Source organism: Capricornis sumatraensis, chromosome 2, assembly GCF_032405125.1.
Source record: "Capricornis sumatraensis isolate serow.1 chromosome 2, serow.2, whole genome shotgun sequence".
Lineage (NCBI taxonomy): Eukaryota > Metazoa > Chordata > Mammalia > Artiodactyla > Bovidae > Capricornis > Capricornis sumatraensis.
The window spans coordinates 27,804,368-27,825,611 of NC_091070.1; the positions used below are offsets into that span (position 1 = coordinate 27,804,368).

General features: G+C 36.8%; 1 protein-coding gene across 1 annotated transcript in view; it reads left to right on the forward strand.

The window, feature by feature from the left end:
* KCNH5 (potassium voltage-gated channel subfamily H member 5) overlaps positions 1-21,244 on the forward strand; it is a 367,642-nt gene that overhangs the window by 210,428 nt on the left and 135,970 nt on the right. Inside the window, exon 8 of the mRNA XM_068965445.1 lies at positions 179-378. Coding sequence (XP_068821546.1) covers positions 179-378 — 200 coding nt within the window. The remainder of the gene's footprint in view (positions 1-178; positions 379-21,244) is intronic.

The following is a 21,244-nucleotide window of genomic DNA, read 5'->3' on the forward strand; positions in this document are numbered from 1 at the left end:
ATAAGATTTACTGACTGAACACCAAATTGTAGGCACTCTTCTCAGGGAGTTATCATGCATAATCCTGAAAAGTTTACTAAGATATCTTTGTCAGATAATTTATTGATCTGGCCAGTATTCATATCATTTATTTTCACTTGGGATATTTGTTTTATTTTCATCATTTCTTCTCTTTCAGCTCTTCTTTATGCAACTATTTTTGGAAATGTTACCACAATTTTCCAGCAAATGTATGCCAACACCAACCGATACCATGAGATGCTAAATAATGTACGGGACTTTCTGAAACTCTATCAGGTCCCCAAAGGCCTTAGTGAACGAGTTATGGATTATATTGTCTCAACATGGTCCATGTCGAAAGGCATTGACACAGAAAAGGTATGGATTATTATAACTGTTTTTGTTACTTATTTTATGTTTCAATAGGATCTTCAGATGCATGTAACTTTGTCACTCACATATTACTTGTATATTATTGTTATTCTGTATTTCACAAGCAAATATCAGTCAATCATATTACTTAGCACTTAGAAGGTAGAAAGCAGTCAACCATTAATCATCAATTAGTACTAGTAGTCATCACACTTAATTTAGGGATTGTGGTTCCTGAAAACAACTGATTACTTCATTTGCCTAAAACACTTTCATTACACTCAGAATAATTTTCCAAATTCCTCAAAAATGCTAACAGTGTTGCCATTTCTCCTGCTAGATTTTATTCCTCATTTCTCTTTTGACACTTTGCTCATTTAAAATTTAGAAATGTCCTTGATTATAACTAAAAGGTTATGTGTCTTCTATTTTACCCTCTACTTAAATTCCTCTTCTCTCACTTTTATGTTTTATAATGCAACTTAAAATTCTTTGTTTTTCCCATTTCTTTACAAAACTTATGAAATGAATACCACCTCTGGAATCCACCTGACATTGCTAAATTCTTTCTTGTCTTTTCATGGAATCTCTAAATTTTTACGATCTAACTTATACCAGGGTGAAAGAAGAAATCAAAGTCCTCTCATGATAAATAAAGTCAAATTAAAAAGTCCTAACTTCCTATACCCAGCTGATTCACATCAAACGTAGAGAATGACAAGTAGGGCTTGCATATAAGAATTTTAGAGAAAACTGATCTTGAACTATTTCACTTTATAAGCATTGATGAAGGCTTTATTTTTAGGTACTGATTTTTGACATATGGTAATCAGTACATTTGGTAATCAGCACATTTTTGACATATGGTAATCAGCACATATCTTGGCCAACAAAAGTCCATATAGTCAAAACTATAGTTTTACCAGTAGTCATATATGGATGTGAGAGTTGGACCATAAAGAAGGCTGAGCACTGAAGAATTGATGCTTTTGAACTGTGGTATTAGAGAAGACTCTTGCGAGTCCCTTGGACTGCAAGGAGATCCAACCAGTCCATCCTAAAGGAGATCAGTCCCGGATATTCATTGGAAAGACTAATGCTGAAGCTGAAGCTCCAATACTTTGGCCAGCTGATGCGAAGAACTGACTCATTAGAAAAGACTCTGATGCTGGGAAAGATTGAAGGCAGGAAGAGAAGGGGATGACAGAGGACGAGATGGTTGGATGTCATAACTGACTCAATGGACATGAATTTGAGTAAGCTCCAGGAGATGGTGAAGGACAGAGAGGCCTGGCATGCTGCAGTCCATGGGATTGCAAAGAGTTGGACATGACTGAGTGAATGAAAAACAACAGCAAATCAGCACATAATCTTCCTTGCCATTTCCCACAAACTTTGTGTTTTTAATCATAGGAGGTTGACGTAGAATTTCTTTCAGACCGTCTCAACAAGCACCTTTCAGTGTCATGGTGAAAGAACCAATGAACAAAGTAGATTTTTAGTTAGGCGAATTTCATGAAGCAAGTAGGACGTTTTAAGCCAGAACAGCTGTTGTTAGGGGCAGAACGGCTGAGGGGAGTTGAAGGGAATGGACTTGAAAAGTAAGAGTTGAAGGACTGAAGCCTGCAGAGAGTGCAAGTGAGATTCTGGAGGATAGCTGTGTGGAAGAATTATGAAAGAGGGAATTATTTGCTCGTTTTTCCACAGTTTGCAAGATGCAATTAAATGGTCCCTTAATGTGGAATATGTGACCACAGAGGGGAAAGGACAAATTGCACATTGTGAAATTTGATTAATGTGTGCCTGAACTGATATAAGGTTATTAGTGAGGGAATCCAAGAAGGAAAAGTATTCCTCAGAGGTGCATGTGGGAATCAGTGTTTAAATTGCCAAATGCAGGATATTCTTTGAGGTCCACACTCAGTGAAACTGAGCTCAGAGGCAACCATCTACCTTGTCAATCAGTGTCTTGGTCAGAAGCTTTTCTTTCCAGAAAATTCAGTGGGGTCTAATGGTAGCTGACAGAAAACATCAGTAAAATGTTGAAATGATAGCTCTTTACATAAACCCAGAGCCTATGCCACAGATCTGGTACAGATCTGATCTTCGAGTTCCTTTCTCTCTCTGAATTCCCAGATACTGGGAATAATGGAATCAACAGATTCTCACAAGCTTCCCCTCTAGTACTTACTCACCTGTCTGCTTCATGATACAGTTAGGGTATAATGCACTGGAATCGGGTGTGTATAGAAGTGTGCCGGGGTCCAGCCCCGGCAGATCCAGGGTGATTCGAAGGTGGGGACGGAGTCGGCGTCTTTGGAAAAATACATATTTAATCACAGATATAGAGAGATTAGAAATGGATAGTGTAGTAGGAAGATTAGTGGAGAAAAAGAGGCTGAATAACTTGGATTATGTGCAATAGCATTCATGCTCCAGATGGGAATTCAGCCAGAAAAACTGGAGCAAGAAAGAAGTGACATGGGGGAATCAGTCTTTCCAGAAACTGATCCGATTTCTTTATTTTTGGGTTTGCTTATATACCTTTTGTTTTACATAGGGATGAATACAGAGTCACGCGGGGGTCAGCAGTCCTGACCTTTATCAAAATCAGGTGCTTCACATAAATGTATAAAAAAAGGTCTTAGGGATATTACATCATCTTCGGGCCATGAGTGAGACCTGCTGACATTTTATGATCCTTTCTTTCTGATAACCAAAAAACTTATTTTTTCCAAGTGTGTTTTTTCTTAAACCAGGCACCACCCTCCAAATAAAGTTACATTCCTATAGGGTGAGGGTGTAGTGAGTTACAATCAAGAAAGGAATTTATTTAACCCAAGGTTAACATGATTAGTCTTAAAGGTTAATACTTATTTCTCCTATATGCTTACACAGTGATTTATAACAAAGTACAGTGATCTATTATGAAAGAGAAAATCCATTAACTCAAAAAGTCTAGTATTGCTAACATCAAAAACTACTGTATTTATTAATATATTCCCAGGTGCCTAAGGATATGGAGGCCTGGCGGCAATCATTGACTCAACAAGAAGAAAAAGCCCTATGCTAATTAAGACTCTCAAAATACTCCAAAACTCTCTGTGCTGTTTATGGTTAAGAGATAGTAAACAATCATGTGGCAGCAGTATGGATAATCCTGTCACACAAGCTAGTCTGTCAGCAGAGAGGTTTGACCTGAGACATCCTTGTCCCACCCAGAGCAGGGAATTAGCAGCAATTATTGACACAACAAATGAAAAACCCTTCACCAATATAATTCCTAACCAACCCATTATACTAATAATTTCAAACTCCCCAAAATAATTTGCCTTTAGTAAGTCTAAAACATCTCGTGCCCCTCAGATTGGGAGGCTGTAAACAATCACATGTGGCTGGACTAACCTATACAGGTGGGCTAGATAACCTTCAGAGCAGTCTGTAAGCTGAAACACTTGTCACGCCCAAGAATTTTTATTGCCTTGGAGCTGCACATTTACTCCTTCTCCAAGAGAAACGGTTATGGGGGAGAGTCCCCGTAAAGTCAGAGGTGTAGGTGAGAGCATAAAACAGACTCTGGCTTTGGGGTTAGATGCTTGGGAACAGGGGGTTTCCTGAGGCTTGATCACGCCTTTGCGTATGCCAAGCCTCCTTCCTCATGACCTTTGCCATGGGCGGAGTTCCTCACGCTGGCCCCCGGCAGAAGTGCATCCACAATGTCGTTTCAGTATGGACATTTTTTTGATTGTTTGCTATTCACTATTTATGGTCACAGGAATGTACTACTGATTGGTAGAATATTGATGGAAAATGGAGTGTTAGGGAAAAAAGATGAAGATAATATTAAAATTTAAATAAAATTTTTATTCACATGAAAATATTTTTAAAGAAATAAGTAAAAATATTAAAATGAATTCAGTCCGGTGCAGTTCAGTTGCTCAGTTGTGTCCGAATCTTTGCGACCCCATGAACCGCAGCATGCCAGGCCTCCCTGTCCATCACCAACTCCCAGAGTAAACCCAAACCCATGTCCATTGTGTCGGTGCCACCATTCAACCATCTCATCCTCTGTCATCTCCTTCTTGTCCCATCTTCAATCTTTCTCAGCATCAGGGTCTTTTCAAATGAGTCAGCTCTCTGCATCAGGTGGCCAAAGTATTGGAGTTTCAGCTTCAACATCAGTCCTGCCAATGAACACCCAGGACTAATCTCCTTTAAGATGGACTGGTTGGGTCTCCTTGCAGTCCAAGGGACTCTCAAGAGTCTTCTCTAACACCACAGTTCAAAAGCATCAATACTTCTGTGCTCAGCTTTCTTTATAGTCCAACTCTCACATCCATACATGACCACAGGAAAAACCATAGTCTTGACTAGATGGACGTTTGTTGGCAAAGTAATGTCTCTGCTTTTTAATATGCTGTCTAGGTTGGTCATAACTTTCCTCCCAAGGAGTAAGCGTCTTTTAATTTCCTGGCTGCAGTCACTATCTGCAGTGATTTTGAAGCCCAGAAAAATAAAGTCAGCCACAGTTTCCACTGTATCTCTATCTATTTGCCATGAAGTGATAGGAATGGATGCCATGATCTTAGTTTTCTGAATGTTGAGCTTCAAGGCAACTTTTTCACTCTCCTCTTTCACTTTCATCAAGAGGCTTTTTAGTTCCTCTTCACTTTCTGCCATAAGGGTGGTGTCATCTGCATATCTGAGATTATTGATATTTCTCCCAGCAATCTTGATTCCAGCTTGTGCTTCCTCCAGCCCAGCATTTCTCATGATGTACTCTGCATATAAGTTAAAAAGGCAGGGTGACAGTATACAACCTTGACGTACTCCTTTTCCTATTTGGAACCAGTCTGTTGTTCCATGTCCAGTTCTAACTGTTGCTTCCTGACCTGCATATAGGTTTCTCAAGAGGCATTCAGGTGGTCTGGTATTCCCATCTCTTTCAGAATTTTCCACAGTTTCTTGTGATCCACACAGTCAAAGGCTTTGGCATAGTCAATAAAGCAGAAATATATATTTTTCTGGAACTCTCTTCCTTTTTCAATGATCCAGCAGATGTTGGCAATTTGATCTCTGGTTCCTCTGCCTTTTCTAAAACCAGCTTGAACATCTGGAAGTTCACGGTTCATGTATTGCTAAAGCCTGGCTTGGAGAATTTTGAGCATTACTTTACTAGCGTGTGAGATGAGTGCAATTATGCAGTAGTTTGAGCATTCTTTGGCATTGCCTTTCTTTGGGATTGGAATAAAAACTGACCTTTTCCAGTCCTGTGGCCACTGCTGAGTTTTCCAAATTTGCTGGCATATTGAGTGCAGCACTTTCACAACATCATCTTTTAGAATTTGAAATAGCTCAACTGGAATTCCATCGCCTCCACTAGCTTTGTTCGTGGTGATGCTTCCTAAGGCCCACCTGACTTCACATTCCAGGATGTCCGGTTCTAGATGAGTGTGATACCTTCGTGATTATCTGGGTCATGAAGATCTTTTTTGTACAATTCTGTGTATTCTTGCTGGCTCTTCTTAATATCTTCTGCTTCTGTTAGGTCCATACCATTTCTTTCCTTTATTGTGCCCATTTTTGCATGAAATGTTTCCTTGGTATCTCTAATTTTCTTGAAGAGGTCTCTTGTCTTTCCCATTCTATTTTCATCTATTTCTTTACATTGATCGCTGAGGAAGGCTTTCTTATTTCTCCTTGCTATTCTTTGGAACTCTGCATTCAAATGGGAATATCTTTCCTTTTCTCCTTTGCTTTTAACTTCTCTTCTTTTCACAGCTATTTGTAAGGCTTCCTCAGACAGCCATTTTGCTTTTTTGCATTTCTTTTTCTTGAGGATGGGCTTGATTCCTGTCTCCTGTACAATGTCATGAATCTCCATCCATAGTTTCAGGCACTCTGTCTATCAGATCTAGTCCCTTAAATCTATTTCTCACTTCCACTGTATAGTTATAAGGGATTTGATTTAGGTCATACCTGAATGGTCTCGTGGTTTTCCCCACTTTCTTCAATTTAAGTCTGAATTTGGCAATAAGGAGTTCATGATCTGAGCCACAGTCAGCTCCTGGTGTTGTTTTTGTTGACTGTATAGAGCTTCTCCATCTTTGGCGGCAAAGAATATAATCAGTCTGATTTTGGTGTTGACCATCTGGTGATGTCCATGTGTAGAGTCTTCTCCTGTACTGTTGGAAGAGGATGTTTGCTATGACCAATGCGTTCTCTTGGCAGAACCCTGTTAACCTTTGTCCTGCTTCATTCTGTACTCCAAGGCCAAATTTGCCTGTTACTCCAGGTGTTTCTTGACTTCGTACTTTTGCCTTAATATGTAAAGTGACTTACAGAGCAATAGGAAAAATTAGAATATAATTTTATATAAGTTATATATATTTTATATATTTTTATAAGAAGTTTAATCTTATTATCCCCATATATTTTTTGTTTGCAGGATAACTTATAGAAGGCAAAAATACAAATTACTAATAAACATACAAAATGTCTTCCTTTCACTTGTAATGAATAAATACCTAAGGAACAAGAGACTGTTAAAGATAATTCCGAATATTAACATAGACTGTAGTGACTGATACTATTATGTTATTCTGGTCTATATGTGATTTAGTAGGGCACTTCTTTTGAAAGCAGTTTGACCAAGAAAATATACAAAATTTGGACATATCTAGACCTCAGTCACTATGCCTCTACCCTCTTCTGTCTAGAATCTCTCCTTTAGTGATATCATACAATCTGATGACTATAATAATATATGCTAACACCACCCTAGTGTACATAATCATCCTGGACTTATTCTCTGATCCACAGATTCCCCTATTCGACTGCCTACTCATATCCAATGAAGTTGTCCAGAACTGAACTCCTAATCATCTCCCATAAACCAACTCCACTGACATTCTTCCCCAGTGCAATTCATAGAAACTTCACCCCTCAGTTGTTTATGACAAACCTCCTACATTGAAACTTCCACCAAAATCCTGTTGGCTCCATCTCTGTTTCTCACCACCTCCATTGCTATTACTTGGTTAAAGTCACTCTCTTTTGTCCTATGTATGTTATTTTGTAGCCAAGTGATTGATCTGTGCATCCTCCCCTGTCCCTTTATAAATTATTTTCAAAATGGCAACCAGTAAGCTTATTTGGCTTTCATAATAAAGCTTTCTATCTTTTCTGTTCCTCTCTTGTCTCTCTTTTCATCTTATTTATCTAATCCATCCATTCATCCATTGTATGTCTATCTGTTATATAATTCATCTTTACTTTTGATAATAGGAATGACTTTGATTGAGCCTGTTAAAATAGGATAGAAGAGAGAAAATGAAAGTTTGATGACAGTAATCACATAAATCTTATAGTTGTAGAAATAATCTTAGAAATATAGATTTACTTGAAGATAGCTTTAGTAAACAGCACCTGGTTTTTAAGAGTTATGCTGTTTGACACTGGGCTTCTCTGGTGGCTCAGATCTTAAAAAAATCTGTCTTTAATGCAGGAGACCCAGGTTTGACCCCTGGGTCAGGAAGATCCCCTAGAGAAGGGAATGGCTACTACCCACTTCAGTATTATTTTCTGGAATTAAAAAAAATGTGTGAAACAAAATCTTTGTTCTAATGCTTCTCTTGTTAGTTTTAAAACAGCTATATATATATTTTTTCAGCTGCTGGTGCTATAGAATTTAATGATGCATTGCAGCTAATTAGAGAAAACCTTCACCCCAATTACTGAGATTTTATTCTACTGCTTCCACATAGTTAGTTTATAGATTTTTTTTGAATTTAGCTTTAAACCCACAAGCAAATTAGTCACTGTGATTTAATTCAGTCTTAACTTGTCTTTTGTGAATAATGCTTTCTCTAATATAAGTTGTGGCATTAAGATTAGTACTGATATGAAGTTGTAGCATTTTTATCCTGAAAGTTTGCCTTAGGAAATTTAAAAATACAGAACAGTATCTAGATTAATTTTATTTGGTTGAAAGTATTTTATTGACTACTAATTACTATAGTTCCTTTAGTTTTTTAAAATTCAATAGCCAAAATCCATCCTCTGGCCTTTTGCTACTTGATAACATTCTGTGGCCTTAAAAGACAAGAGAAATGGGTGGAAGGAGAGGATTTAAAAGGGAAAGAGCAAATTATGGGGAGGAAATAGAAATGATGATCTTTAAACCTAAAAAAATCTATCCCACAGTTTGAGGTAACTTTTCTGAGAAATAATTTAAATGACGTAAATGCCTAGAGAGTTTATTTTCAGCTTTAGGAGTATATGAAATACTATACAACTTGTATTATGTGGGGACCACATATTTCTCATAATACTGGATTTATTTTCTGCTTGTTTTGTAGAATATAGTTTAAAACCTTACTGTTTTTTATTTTCCACTGTCTTAACACATTTTTTTCTAATATATTCTTTGACAAATCTCAATAAGAAAAAAATTCTTTGGTCTTCATTTCTTGTTTCATGTGTTTTGTAATAAGCATGAAGTATCAGTAGGCAGATCCCATTATATGAAAAGTTCTGGCAGAATTATGCAAAACATTCAAGCAGATTTATGCCTTTAGAATATAAAGAGATTGATTTTGAGTATGTTAAAATCTTGGATTATTTTTAAAGCATATCTTTCACCAAAGCACTTTATTTCTTCCAAATATAGTAGGCAATATATATTTTTTTCTACAAATTAACTTTCTTTTAATTTTTTTACTTTTATACATGTTTTTCAATTTAGAAAAGCCTGTCTAAATATTTCTTTGTATTCCTAAATGTGAAAAACAGGGATGACATTCTTATGTATTCATGGTGTCATTATCTTGGTTCAATATTTAAATTATTTAAGTACTTCGAGAAGTTTCTATAGCTGAACCCGAGTGAAGGCACTGGCTTTCTAAGAGCCTCACCTGGTTAAAGATGCCATGTAAGCCTACACATGTGAAGATAGTTAAACAAAACTGAATTGATCTTAAAGATGAGTTAATAGGACTTTTGCATTTGGGTCAAGGGAGGTAATAATCATCCCAATATAGTCCATGCTATTCATATTATAGGCAAAGTATTATGTTTAGCTGAATATTTTAAAGAAATGTTATCAAATAGACAGTACACATATGAGAGATAATCATGATACCATAAATTTCTGGGAATCTCGTTATAAGATGAATAGTTAAAGAAATATGAACACTTAGTTTGTCTAATTAGAGATTTTGGAAGGAGGTATGATGGGAAACCTTAGATATTGGAAGTATTTAAAGATGAGTGCTCTGTCTGCATCAGGCAGAAATTAACTCCCTGCCAGTAAAGAATATAGACAGAACAGGGTGCAAAGTGAATTTTGAGGTCCCAACACTAAAATTACATGCTAATTGTATCTAAATGACTTAGAGTACTATTAAACATCATAGTACTATTAAACATCATACAATTCAAAAACATATATTCAAGAAATCCTTTATTGAATGTTATATAATAAAATATAATAATGATTCAATACTTATTTCTCTACAATTTTTATTAGTACATCTAATGGCTGTAGTTTACACATGAAACTAACTGGTCTTTCCAATGTGGCATAACAAACACCATCTTAAAAATGATCTTGAGGATTCAGAATCTCTGATGTGGCTAAGCCAAGCCAGGCCCATGGGACAACTAGCATTTTTTTTCATATGGTTTTTAAATAAACTGCTTGTTGAGCAAAAGAGACTTTGGGTGGTTTATTATTTTAGGAAACTATTCTTCAGCCTGTTGTGTGAAAGTAACATGCTCCAAATATCTGAAAACTATGACTTTTCTATCTACACCTTAACATGGCAAGGAAACTTTATTATTATCATGTCTGCATGTGCTTCTCAGTTGTTACCTTCTGAAAAATTACAGGGTAGGCATTCACACTTTCCTAGCTCACCTGAAGGCATTATCTGAAAAGGTAGACTTTATCTAAAACCTCAATTATATTTTTCCTTTAATGAATCAGAAGTTAACCAAAATACCATTCAAGGGTTTATTAGAAACATTGTAAGTAGATAGGAATTTTAAGTAATATTTTCGGTGATAGTATTTGAAACGTCAAGTTATATTGGATGTGTCATGGCTTTTGAAATATTTTAAGAGTGCTCCAGTGCCAGCTTTATTTTACTGTTAGCTAGTATAATTAGTAGCAAATTTTGTCTGTCAGGGAGTAGGCGGTATTATTTTCCTCCAAATGGCAGGGTTAAAACCAGAGTGGTTTTAACCTCAGGTTAAAACCAGAGTGGCTCAAATCATTCTCTAAGAATAATATTAAGTGCACTTTTTTTTTGTATCATGTTGAAATTACCTTAGTGCATTAGAGAGGGCTAGTTTGTATTTCATTCTCTCAACATTCTTGTCATAGCCTCTGAGGAAGGGACTAAGGAATCATTTGATAGCTATAGTCCAGGAGTGAGAAGGAGTTGTTCATATAAGACCTGATTTGCTCAGTAGCCTGGATTCATCTTGATATGAGAATTGCTTTCAATGCTTTTATGAAACTCACACCCGCAATAGAGATTACTGTCACTTAGTTGGTTAGAGTATGAAAAGTGTGCACATAGGGCTTGCATAAGATAAGCAGTAATACACGATATCAAATAATTTCATTTATTGTGGTTACTTTTGATTTCTTCCTTTACCAATCATAAACTATAAGAATTAGGTTATGCATGGCACTATTTTTAATCATAGTCTTTGCTTGTAATTCACTGCATACTGTTGTCTTTATTTAATTTATTTTTTTATATTTTTATTTTTACTTTATTTTACTTTACAATTCTGTATTGGTTTTGCCATACATTGACATGAATCCACCACGAGTGTACATGCATTCCCAAACATGAGCCCCCCCCCCCCCCACCTCCCTCCCCATAACATCTCTCTGGGTCATCCCCTTGCACCAGCCCCAAGCATGCTGTATCCTGCATCGGACATAGACTGGTGATTCGATTCTTACATGATATTATACATGTTTCAATCCCAATCTCCCAAATCATCTCACCCTCTCTCTCTCCCTCTGAGTCCAAAAGTCCACTATACACATCTGTGTCTTTTTTGCTGTCTTGCATACAGGGTCATCATTGCCATCTTTCTAAATTCCATATATATGTGTTAGTGTACTGTATTGGTGTTTTTGTTTCTGGCTTACTTCACTCTGTATAATCGGCTCCAGTTTCATCCATCTCATCAGAACTGATTCAAATGTATTCTTTTTAACGTACTGTTGTCTTTAAATATAGATGAAAATAGAACCTCAGTTGGAGGACAATTTGGATGAATAAAATATTTATATATACAAACACCATGAATGAAAATAAATATATTTTGGACTTTGGTGAAAAAAAAAATCCATGAATGTTGTAGGTGGTGTTACAATATGAGTAGGTGTTTGTAAACAACTTATTATTTTGTACTAAGCCACCTTGATTGCTCTGTTCTTAAACTCTCTAAACTTACTACAGCCAATCTGTAGAAATGGCCATCAAAATACTTATTTTATGAATGATATTATACTGTTTCCTACAATTTTTGCAGCATATGAGATAAAGGTAGGATTGTTTAAATGGTTGGATTTTATAAACTAAGCTTTAAAAAAAAACCTTCCACTTGCGTTATTTCTGTTGTTGATACTGTTGTTCAATCACTCAGTCATGTCCAGCTATCTGTGACACCATGGACTGCAGCATGCCAGGCTGCCCTGTCTTTCACCATTCACTGAGCTTGCTCAAATTCATGTCAACTGAGTTGGGGATGCCATCCAACCATCTCGTCCTCTGTCATCCCCTTCTCCTTTTGCCTTCAATCTTTCTTAGCAACAGGCTCTTTTATACTGAGTTGGCTCTTTGCATCAGGTGGCCAAAGTATTGGAGCTTCAGCTTCAGTATCAGTCCTTCCAATGAATATTCATGGTTGATTTCCTTTAGGATGGACTGGGTTTATTTTGTTGAAGTTCAAGGGACTCTCAAGAGTCTTCTCCAACACCACAGTTCAAAAGCATCAATTCTTCAGGCTTCTTTATGGTCCAACTCTCACATCCATACATGACCACTGGAAAAACCATAGCTTTGACTGTATTGACCTTTATTGAAAAAGTAGTCTTTGCTTTTTAATACACTGTCTAGGTTTGTCAGACCCTTTCTTCCAAGGAGTAAGTGTCTTTTAATTTCATGGCTGCAGTCACCATCCACAGTGCTCTTGGAGCCCAAGAAAATAGTCTGTCACTGTTTTCATCATTTCCCCGTCTATTTGCCATGAAGTGATGGGACTGGATTCCATGAGCTTCATTTTCTGGATGTTGAATTTAAAGCCAGACTTTTGACTTTCCACTTTCACCTTCATCAAGGGGCTTTTTACTTCTTTGCTCTCTGCAATTAGGGTGATGTCATCTACATATCTGATGTTATTGACATTTCTCCTAGCAATCTTGATTCCAGCTTGTGCTTCATCCAGCTTGGCATTTTACATGATGTGCTCTGCATATAAGTTAAACAGAGTGACAATATAGAGCCTTGACGTATTCCTTTTCCAGTTTGGAACCAGTCCATCTTTCCATGTCTGGTTGTAACTGTTGCTTCTTGACCTACATACAGGTTTCTCAGGAGGCAGGTAAGGTTGTCTGGTATTCTCATCTCTTTAAGAATTTTGAGTGCAGCGCTTTAACAGCATGATCTTTTAAGATTTGAAATAACTCAGCTGGAATTCTACCACCTCTACTTGCTTTGTGATGCTTTTTAAGGCCCACTTGACTTCACACTCCAGGATGTCTGTTTTATTTTTTATTTTTATTTCAGGACCTGTGACTTTCTACACTTCATCCACTTTCCCATCTCTTTCCTGGTTTTTATGATAATGATTAAAAAATGCCTATTTTTTTTAGCTCAGGATGATAGTTTTTTATTTTGGTCATTCATTGTCTATGAAGTATAAAAAGCTATGTTTAACTTCTTTATTAGTAGTGCCAGATAACCATGATCAGCCCTGTCTGGCACAGCCGAAGGCAGCAAGAGAGTGGAGAAAATAGAGTAAATACATAACAAGAGAATGAATATTTGTTATTTAAGAAAGAAATTCCTCTAGTTGTTCACTGACAATTGCCTGAGATGCTGCTTCATTCCCTCCTCTGTGGATGTTCCTGGAGTTAAGGAGAGAGACATATTGCCATGCAATGTAGCATCTTTCTTTAAATTTTCCTTCTTTTGGGTATTGATCTGTTTTGAGACCTTTCAACATTCTCTTGTTTTCCTATATTAACACACTTTCTTATTTCTTTATATCTCAGACTTCCTTGTGGAAGTTTTCATTTCCCTGATTTCTGCTGGGCTATCTCCAAGACATCAATTAAGGAAGCATCAATGCTATGGTAGAATTTACAAAAAGGAAAATGGCTATCTTTTAAAATTTACATCCACATCAAAGAGAAACATGATTTTACATTCTCCAAGATAGATCATATGATAGTTCACAAAAGTTTCAGTAAATTTAAGAGGATTGAAATCATATTAAGCATCTTTCCTGACCATAATACTTTGAGACTAGAAATCAACTACAAGATAAAATTGCAAAAAATACACAAACACAGGAAGTCTAAACAGTATGTTGCTAAACAAGTGAATCATGTAACCTTTTATTTCAAAGAAGAAATAAAAAAGATACCTTGAGACAAATTAAATGAGTACACAGCAAACAACCTAACCTTATACTAGTAAAAGAAGAAAAAACAAACCCCAAAGTTAGTAGAAGAAAAGAAGTCATAAAGATTAGAGCAGTAAAAATTAAATAGAGACTGAAAAAAATTTTTTTAGTAAACGAAAAGCTGGTTTTTTGAAAAGGTAAGCAAAACTGATAAACCTTTAGCCAGTCATAACAAGAAACCAAGTAAGAGGTCCTGAAACAATAAAGTCAGTAACAAAAAGGAAGTTACACCCAACATCACAGAAATGTAAAGGATCATATGAGGTTACTACAAATAATTATCTGCCAATAAAGTGGACATCTTACAGGAAATGGACAATTTCCTATAAATGTACAATCTTCCAAGACTGAACCAGGAAGAACTAGAACATATGAACAGGCAAATTTCCAGTAATGAAACTGAGTCATTAATAAAAAAAATTCTCAGCAAACAAAATTCCAGGACTAAGTGACTTCACTGCTCAATTACACCAAATATTTAGAGAATGTTCAGGTGTTAATCTATCCTTCTCAAACTATTTCAGAAATTTGCAGAGGAAAGAATGCTTTCAAATTCATTCTATGAATGAATTCAATGAATTCATCCTATGAATCAAATTCAACCCTAAACCAATTTTAACAGTATATAGAAAGGATCATACACCACAATGAAGTGAGATTTATCCTATAGATGCCAGGTTGGTTCAGCATTCACAGATCAAATGATGTGATCTATCACATTAAAAAATTAAAAAATAAAAAGTCATATGATGATAATCTCTATAGATGTAGAAAAAGCTTGTGAATTCAACAAAATTCAGCATGGATTTATGAAAAAACTCCAAAAAGTTGGTACAGAAGGAACAAACCTCGCATATTAAGGGCCATTATGATAAGCTCAAAGCTAACATCATACTGAATGGTAAAAAGCTGAAAACATTTACACTAAAATCAGGAATAAGACAAGGGTGCTCACTTTCTCCACTTTAATTCAACATACTATTGGAAATTCTGGCCACAGTCGCCAGGCAAGAAAAAGAAATTATAGGTATACAAATCAGAAAAGAGGTAAAATTGTCACTATTTGCAGATGACATGATACTATACTTAAAAAATCCTAAAGATACCTGCAAAAAAATACTACACCTCATCAATGAATTTGGTAAAGTTGCAGAATACAAAATTGATATACAAATATCTGTTACATTTCTATTCACTAACAACAAACTTGGATAGCAAGGTGATCAAACCAGCAAATCCTAAAGGAAATCAGCCCTGAATATTCATTGGAAGGACTGATGCTAAAGCTGAAGCCGAAGCTCTATTACTTTGGCCACCTGATGCAAAGAACTGACTTATTGGAAAAGAACCTGATGCTGGGAAAGATTGAAGGTGGGAGGAGAAGGGGACAACAGTGAATGAGATGGTTGGATGGCATCCCTGACTCAGGGGACATGAGTTTGAGCAATCTTTGGAAAATGGTGAAGAACAGGGAAGTGTGGCATGCTGCAGTCCACGAGGTCACAAGAGTTGGACACAACTGGGTGACTGCACAACAACAACAACAACAACAACAAACTATCAGAAAGAGAAAATAAGAAAACAATCCTATCAAAACGGACAAAATACCTGGGAATAAATCTAACTAAGGAGATGAAAGATTTGTACTTGGAAAATTTTAAGATACTGATGAAAGAAATTGAAGATGATTCAAACAGATGGAAATATATACTATGTTCATGAATTGGAAGAATTAATGTTGCTAATATGATCATACCATCCAAAGCAATATACAGATTCAGTGCAGTTCCTATCAAAATGCCAAGGTTTTTTTTTTTTCACAGAACTAGACCAAATAATCTCAAAAATTTGTATGAAAACACAGAAGACCCAGTAGACAAAATAATTTTGAGAAAGGAGAACAGAGCTGGAAGTATCACACTCCTTGAGTTCAGACTATACTACAGAGCTACAGTAATCAAAATAGTATTGTATTGGCACAAAAACTGACACAGAAATCAATGGAATGGAATAGAGAGCTTAGAAATAAACCCACACACCTATAATAGGTTGATCTACAACAAAGGAGGCAAGAATACACATGGATGATCTAGAGGGGTGGAGTTGGGGGGTGGGAGGGAGGCACAGATATATATATATATATCTGGATGATTCACAATATTGTACACCAGAAACCAATACAGCATTGTAAAGTAATTATATTCCAATAAAAATTAAGTGAACTCAAAAGCAGTAAAAAACATAAAAATAATATATTATGGGGAAAAGACAGTTTTCAATAAGTGATGCTGGGAAACTGGTCAGTCACATGTAAAAGAATGAAATCAGAACATTTCCTCAACCATATAAAAAAATACTTGAAACGGTTTAAAGATCTATAAGACTGGAAACCATAAAACTCCTAGAAGAAAACATAGGTAGAAAACTCTTTGATATAAGTTGTAGTAATATTCTTACTGGATCTGTCTCCTGAGGCAAATGAAACAAGCAAATATTAACAAACGAGGCCTCAGTTCAGTTTAGTCCAGTCACTCAGTTGTGTCCGACTCTCTGTGATCCCATGAATTGCAGCACTCCAGGCCTCCCTGTCCATCATCAACTCCTGGAGTTCACCCACCCAATCTCACGTCCATTGAGTCAGTGATGCCATCCAGCCATCTCATTCTCTGTTGTCCCCTTCTCCTCCTGCCCCCAATCCCTCCCAAAATCAGAGTCTTTTCCAATGAGTCAATTCTTTGCATGAGGTGGCCAAAGTATTGGAGTTTCAGCTTTAGCATCAGTCCTTCCAAAGAACACCCAGGACTGATCTCCTTTAGAATGGACTGGTTGGATCTCCTTGTAGTCCAAGGGACTCTCAAGAGTCTTCTCCAACAACACAGTTCAAAAACATCAATTATTTGGCACTCAGCTTTCTTCACAGTCCAACTCTCACATCCATACATGGCCACTGGAAAAACCATAGCTTTGTCTAGACAGACCTTTGTTGACAAAGTAATGTCTCTGTTTTTTGAATATGCTGTCTAGGTTGGTCATAACTTTCCTTCCAAGGAGTAAGCGTCTTTTAATTTCATGGCTGCAGTCACCATCTGCAGTGATTTTGGAGCCAAAAAGTAAAGTCAGCCACTGTTTCTACTGTTTCTCCATCTATTTGCCATGAAGTGATGGGACTGGATCACTTCATGGTAAATGAACTGAACTGAACTGACTGATGAAACTGGATGTCATGATCTTAGTTTTCTGAATGTTGAGCTTTAAGCCAACTTTTTCACTCTCCTCTTTCACTTTCATCAAGAGGCTTTTTAGTTCCTCTTCACTTTCTGCCATAAGGGTGGTGTCATCTGCATATCTGAGGTTATTGATATTTCTCCTGGCAATCCTGATTCCAGCTTCTGCTTCTTCCAGCCCAGTGTTTCTCATGATGTACTCTGCATATAAGTTAAATAAGCAGGGTGACAATATACAGCCTGACATGCTCCTTTTCCTATTTGGAACTAGTCTGTTGTTCCATGTCCAGTTCTAACTGTTGCTACCTGACCTGCATATAGGTTTCTCAAGAGGCAGGTCAGGTGGTAATTAAACCTAAAAATTTTTACATACAAAAGGAAAACATCAATAAAATGAAGAAATAATCTACTGAATGGAAATATTTGCAAATGATATGGCTGCTAAAAAATACCCAAAATATATTAATAGCTTATACAGTTTAATATAAAAATATAAAACAGCTTGATTAAAAGGTATATGAAGATCTGAATATACGTTTTTCCAGAGAAGACGTGTGTGTCACCAGCAGGCACATGCAAAGATGCTCAACATTGCTAATCATTAGAGAAATGCAATTCAAAAGAGCAATGAGATATCACCTCATACCCATCAGAATGGCCGTTATCAAAAAGACCAGAAATAACAAATGTTAGCAAGGTTGTAGAGAAAAGTGAACCCTTGTAGACTGTTGGTGGGAATGTAGATTGATACAGACACTATAAAAAACAGTGTGGAGGTTCCTCAACAAACTAAACATAGAACTGTTATTAATATACAATTTAGCAATTGTTCTGCAGGGTACATATCCAAAGAAAAGAAAAACACTTAATTTGTAAAGATACATGTGCCTCAGTGTTTATAGCAGCACTATGTACTGCAGCCAAGGTATGGAAGTAATCTAAATGTTCATCGACATGTGAATGAATAAATTGACATGCGATACACGAACACATACACACACAAAGGAATACTACTCACCCATAAAAAGATTGAAATTTTACCATTTGCAGCAACCTGGGGGTTCCTGGAGGATATTGCACTTAGTACAGTAAGTCAGATAGAGAGAGACAAGTACTGTATGTTTTCACTTTATATATGCAGCCTAAAATAAAGCAAATGAATATAATAAACAGACTCACAGAGAGGAAACTACTCTTACTGGTGGGGAGAGGGAAGGCTGGAGGGGAAACATAGCGACAGAAGATTAAGAGGTATAAACTACTATGCATAAAATAAATAACCTACAAGGATGTATTATACAGCACGGGGAATATAGTCAGTATTTTCTAATAACTTTAAATTGAGTATAATCTATAAACATTTTGAATCACGATGTTATGCACCTGAAACAATTATGATATTGTAAATCAAGTTGATAGAAAGAAAGAAAAGGAAAGCATAATTTTGTAGGATATTGTTGTAATTGCTATGGAGTAGTAAATAAAAATGGAGAAGGCAATGGCACCCCACTCTAGTACTCTTGCCTGGAAAATACCATGGACAGAGGAGTCTGGTAGGCTGCGGTCCATGGGGTCGTGAAGAGTCGGACACGACTGAATGATTTCCCTTTCACTGTTCACTTTTATGCATTGGAGAAGGAAATGGCAACCCACTCCTGTGTTCTTGCCTGGAGAATCCCAGGGACGGGAGAGCCTGGTGGGCTGCCGTCTGTGGGGTCTCACAGAGTCAGACATGACTGAAGCGACTTAGCACCAGCAGCAGCAGCAGCAGCAGTAAAGAAAATAGACATAGTTTCTGCTTTTGTGTTGGTCTGAGTTTATTGTGAGAGGAAAGGCTTAAATAACCACAGAGATAAGTGTGTGAGTCCAAATTGTGAGGACACTTGAAATACAATACAGGGAGCTATAGAATATTTAAAAATAAAAGGAGAGAGAGTAAATCTACTTTAGATTGGAAGATGTGGGTTAAAGAAGGCAATAGAGAAAGAAATAAAATTTGGACATAAAAGTTTGTTACAGAAGGAAACTTCATGAATTTTATAACAAAACTCAAATTAGCTATGTGCTTATCTTCAACTGATCGGTCAGAAAATGGGTAAAAAAGAAGAAAAAGCAAAGATCTATTTAGTCCATTAATTACTCAAATTAATAATTAACTTTACCTAGATTATACATTCTGCTAAGTTGCTTCAGTCGTGTCCGACTCTGTGCGACCCCATAGACGGCAGCCCACCCGGCTCTCCCATCGGTGGGATTCTCCAGGCAAGAAGACTGGAGTGGGTTGCCATTTCCTTCTCCAACACATGAAAATGAAAGTAAAGTCGTGTCCGACTCCTAGCGATCCTGTGGACTGCAGCCTACCAGGCTCCTCCATCCATGGGACCTTCCCGGCAAGAGTACTGGAGTGGGTTGCCATTGCCTTCTCCGTCCAGTTGCCAACTCAAATTCTATGTGCTATCAAATAGTTTGAACTGAACATTCATATTGGCTAAAAAGCTTATTCTAAAAGCAGTAACAATACATATGGGAACATATTAGCTTCCTTGGTACCCCAATTTTGATTAAACTAATTAGCATATATTTGTTTATAAATAGGCCTGCTGCTTTTGTAGACAAATATTAGAGAATACATTCATGATTAGAGTAGACTTTAAATATTCTGTTAATATCTTTTCTACCATGGATGGATAAATGTTAGAAGAAAAATATTTTTCTAACCATTTTTCCCCAAATGTTTATTTAATAGAGATACATGACTGTTATAAAGAATAAAAAATGAGTGCTAGAGAAAGAATAAACTATTATAAATCACCCATAATCCTACCACTCACAGGAATATAGCTTGCCACATTTATGCTGTGTGATTTTGTGAAATGCTTTATTTTATATGGTACCCACTCCAGTATTCTTGAGCTTCCCTTGTGTTTCAGCTGGTAAAGAATCCATCTGCAATGTGGGAGACCTGGGTTTGAAACCTGGGTTGGGAAGATCCCCTGGAGAAGGTAAAGGCTACCCACTCCAGTATTCTGGCCTGGAGAATTCCATGGATTGTATAGTCCATAGGGTCGCAAAGGAATTGGACAAAACTGAGCGACTTTCACTTTCACTTATATGCTACCTACCCATTTGTAGTCTGTTTAAAGAATATATCATAGTTTATCAATGTCCTAGTATTGGGTATTTAAGATGGCTTAGAATTGTATTAAGGTAAACACTGAGCATGGAACTTGTCAGTCAAAGGGTATTCACATTTTAAAGTTTATATTATTTTTATTGTTCATTTCTTCTAAAAGATCAAATGAGCTGTAACCAACATAAGTTTATATGTGTCCTTTTTCAGAATAGCATTGTTAAGAGCAGGTAGTGATCTTCTTTTAATCTTCATTAATTTAATAGTTTTATTATGTGAATTTTTATTCTTTCCAACACATAAATGCCATAATCATTCCCATTTGTTAATATGGACACTCTGCTGTAAGAGAGTAAATGACTGCCTTGAAAGTGAAAGTGAAAGTCACTCAGTTGTGTCCGACTCTTTGTGACTCCATGGACTACACAGCCCATGGAATTCTCCAGGCCAGAATACTGGGTAGCCTTCCCCTTCTCTAGGGGATTTTCCCAACCCAGGGATCGAGCCCAGGTCTTCTGCATAGCAGGAGGTAAAGACCAGCTGTGCTTTAGATCACACATATCGAAACTTGGATGTGGACCAGATCTGTATTACAGGTGCTATGCTTTTAGCCACTGTATCCCTTGTTGTATATTGTTATCTAGTAGGCAAGTATCTCCTTCAGTTCAGTTCAGTTCATTTCAGTCACTCAGTTGTGTCCGACTTTTTGCGACTCCATGAATCGCAGCACGCCAGGCCTCCCTGTCCATCACCAACTCCTGGAGTTCATTCAGACTCACGTCCGTCGAGTCAGTGATGCCAT